General features: G+C 29.6%; 1 protein-coding gene across 1 annotated transcript in view; it reads right to left on the minus strand.

The window, feature by feature from the left end:
• LOC107678713 (1-phosphatidylinositol 4,5-bisphosphate phosphodiesterase beta-2) overlaps nucleotides 1-3,364 on the minus strand; it is a 39,366-nt gene that overhangs the window by 22,887 nt on the left and 13,115 nt on the right. The window contains exons 14-17 of the mRNA XM_016474083.1: nucleotides 2,419-2,536; nucleotides 1,498-1,596; nucleotides 374-458; nucleotides 155-279 (exon numbers count right to left, since the gene is read on the minus strand). Coding sequence (XP_016329569.1) covers nucleotides 155-279; nucleotides 374-458; nucleotides 1,498-1,596; nucleotides 2,419-2,536 — 427 coding nt within the window. The remainder of the gene's footprint in view (nucleotides 1-154; nucleotides 280-373; nucleotides 459-1,497; nucleotides 1,597-2,418; nucleotides 2,537-3,364) is intronic.

Raw genomic sequence — 3,364 nt, forward strand, 5'->3', positions numbered from 1 at the left:
TACACATACATATATATATAAAATAATTTTTTTTTTTACAAAATATAATTTTTTATTATTTTATTTAAAATAATCTATATTATGAAATTATTTATTTTAATTTTACATCTCTATAATTTAATTACTGTAATTTGACCCAACATAAGCGTCTCACCCATAGTCTGGTAGTTGAGCGCCACAAACTGGCAGCCGGCGGTCCAGAAGGGCTGAGGACTGTAGTTCGAAGAGTCCACACGGGTTCCTTTAGGGTAGATACGACTCATCTGTCTCTTATTATATCTACAGTCATCAGTTCAGGAAAGCACTGACATCCAAACACCAGAAAACACTGAGTCTGAATCTAACTGAGAGGACATGTCAGAGTAAAGGATACTCGACCCAGTCCACTGCGTTCTTAGCGATCAGACTCTCCCCTTTGGTTTCCACGAAGGAAGAGATGACAAAACTCTTGTTTTTTTCTATATTTGGACAGAATCAGATGGTGAAAACACGTCAGTATGAAACACATGGGACAGAAGGCAAAAACAACAGATACAGTCCTACAATGCAGCACAATTGCTTATAATAAAAGTAAAAAAAAAAATGTAAAAATTAAAAAAATTATTATTATTATTATTATTATTAAATAAAAATATAAAATTTAATGAATGAAGACAAATAAGACATTATTATTGTGATATTTCATTATATATAAAAAAAAATATATATATATAAGAAAATATAATAATAATAATTGTATTTGACTGTAAAACTACAATATTAATAGATATGGTTGTCTTAGTGTATTAATTTTAAACGTTAAACCATCAAACTTTTATTATGATTTTATTCTTTCTGGGTGAATTACAATTATTATTATTATTATTATTAAATAACAATATAAAAATTGCTAAATAAAAACTATTGTTCTATTTCACTGTAAAACAAGAAAATTGAGCATTTAAGAAAAATAATCTAATAATAATTATTTTATTTTACATTACTTGTAAAATTATTTTCTTTTTAATTTCTTCATTTTCAAACATCAAACCATCTAAATTTTATTCTGGCGCAAATCCGCAGCCCTTAAAACTTGAACTAATGAAAAGCATACAATATAAATAAAATGTAAATATAAAAATCAATAAAATCATATAAATAATATAAATAAAAATCAAATGGTGTATGTTAACATCACTTAATGCTAACAGGAATAATTAAGAACTGTATTTTTAACTAATATAAACAAATATTAATAAAATATATTGCTCGTTGTAGTTCATGTTAGCTAATGTAATTACTAATGTTAACAAACGAAACTATTGGAAAGTGTTACTAGGTAAACATAAGGGTTTTACTACATTTTATTGGTTTATACATTTGATTTTGCATATTTATAGCTCAAATGGGAATCATTTGCCAAAAAGTGCATTATATTTATTGTGTAATATTGCATAAGAGGAGGTTTCAGGTGCATCACACATATGAGCTCATCAAGAGAATCCGCTCTGAACTCACTGGCTGCGTTCTCAAAAGAGATGAATTTGTTGGGCTGCACGTAGTTGACCAGAGCTGACATCTCTTCATACGCTGTCACTTCCTGTCCAGCGGTTCCCTGAGAGGAAATGACAAAATATAGAGACTCAACAGATGTTGGTTCATAAAGAGAAGTCATTATGTAGCAAACTATTACTTTTCAAAAGCAGCTTGGAGTGTCTTTACAACATGGCCAGTTTCACGGCAGCATGCACTACTCTTCAAAAACACGCATGCAAACATTAATACTTTTATTCAGCAAGGATGCATTACAATTTTTCCAAAAGTGACAGTAAAGACAAAAACAGTGCTGTGGCTGTTTGGAATTATTATTGTTGTCAAAATAGAGCAATGTTGTCTCTTGATTAACAATCGAACTGTTGTAAAAAAAATCTATATCACTTGATTTGTAATCATGCTGATTTTTGGAGGTAAAAAAAAACGGCACTCTTTGTGCGATATTGATTAACTATATGAAATGATATAAAAATGTTCTGCCCCCAAATCTTGAATTTTGTGAGCATTCTAAATGCATTTTTAATAGACTGAATCATGCAGTGAAAGAGCGCATGATAATATCGCACTGAACTGGAGGAATGATGCTGAAAATACAGATTTGATCACAGGAATAAATTACAGTTTAACACATATTCACACAGAAAACAGCTATTTTGAATTGTAATAATATTTCACTGTTTTTACTGAATTGACTTTATTTTGGTTAAATAAACACAGGCTTGGTGAGCAGAAGAGACTTCATTTGGTTTTAAAATGTGCATTTCTTGAATTTCTGGGATTTGGACCTTCAGTCTTATTATTATCAGCCTCAAAAGTCCCTCAAAAGAGGCTAGAAGTTACAAATATGTGACCCTGGACCACAAAACCAGTCTTAAGTGTCACTTTCATCAGAGTTCTTCATCTTCTCTTCATCCTGTTCATCGTGGTCATCATGTTCTTCACGCTCATCTGGAGCAGTTAGACACAAAATACTGTTATTTTCAAAGGTTTTTTTTTTTTTTTTCTGGTCCGTTGAATCAACTACTACAAAAAATTTTATATTTTGAAATTTTAAAAATCTTAGCTTCATTCCAATGAAGATGACACTTGGTGACTTTTGTCACATTAGCAATATGAACACACATACAATTCACGGACATGATTTGGATATGTTAAAGGGTTAAAAAAATAGTCACACTTAACTTCTTCGCGGTCAAAATGAATGGGAAATACGAAAAAATGTTTCATTTTCATTTATTGTTCACATTAGCAATATGAACACACATACAAATCACGGACATGATTTGGATATGTTAAAGGGTTAAAAAAATAGTCACACTTAACTTCTTCGCGGTCAAAATGAATGGGAAATACGAAAAAATGTTTCATTTTCATTTTTTGTTCTGAAGTATGATTAACATTTATTGAAGTACATTGAATAAAATATCAATTAATGTATGTATAAAGTGTTTTGAATTATCACTATCCATTCCTTATTTTGTTAGATTTTTAATTATCAAATAACAAGTAACAAAAATGCTTTCTATGTGTTCTCTTTCTAACAAGATTTTAATGTTTGACTGCAATCATAATGTAAAACCTGATACTTATCTAACCATAAATATCTAAACCTTGACAAAAAGTAGTCTTTTAGAATGTCTAGATATATATCTAAATGCAAAACCTAAAAAAAAATGAAGAAATGATGTCTAAAAAACAACGGGAATCCAAAAGCCTCTGTATATACTGTATCTATATAGGGTGCTAATACAAGAGGTTACGCAACATTACACAAGTTTTTATTTTTTAATGCCTCCAGATGGACCAATTCTCCCTTCAAAAAAAAAAAAAA

Source organism: Sinocyclocheilus anshuiensis, unplaced genomic scaffold (genome assembly GCF_001515605.1).
Source record: "Sinocyclocheilus anshuiensis isolate Anshui unplaced genomic scaffold, SAMN03320099.WGS_v1.1 scaffold208, whole genome shotgun sequence".
Taxonomy (NCBI): domain Eukaryota; kingdom Metazoa; phylum Chordata; class Actinopteri; order Cypriniformes; family Cyprinidae; genus Sinocyclocheilus; species Sinocyclocheilus anshuiensis.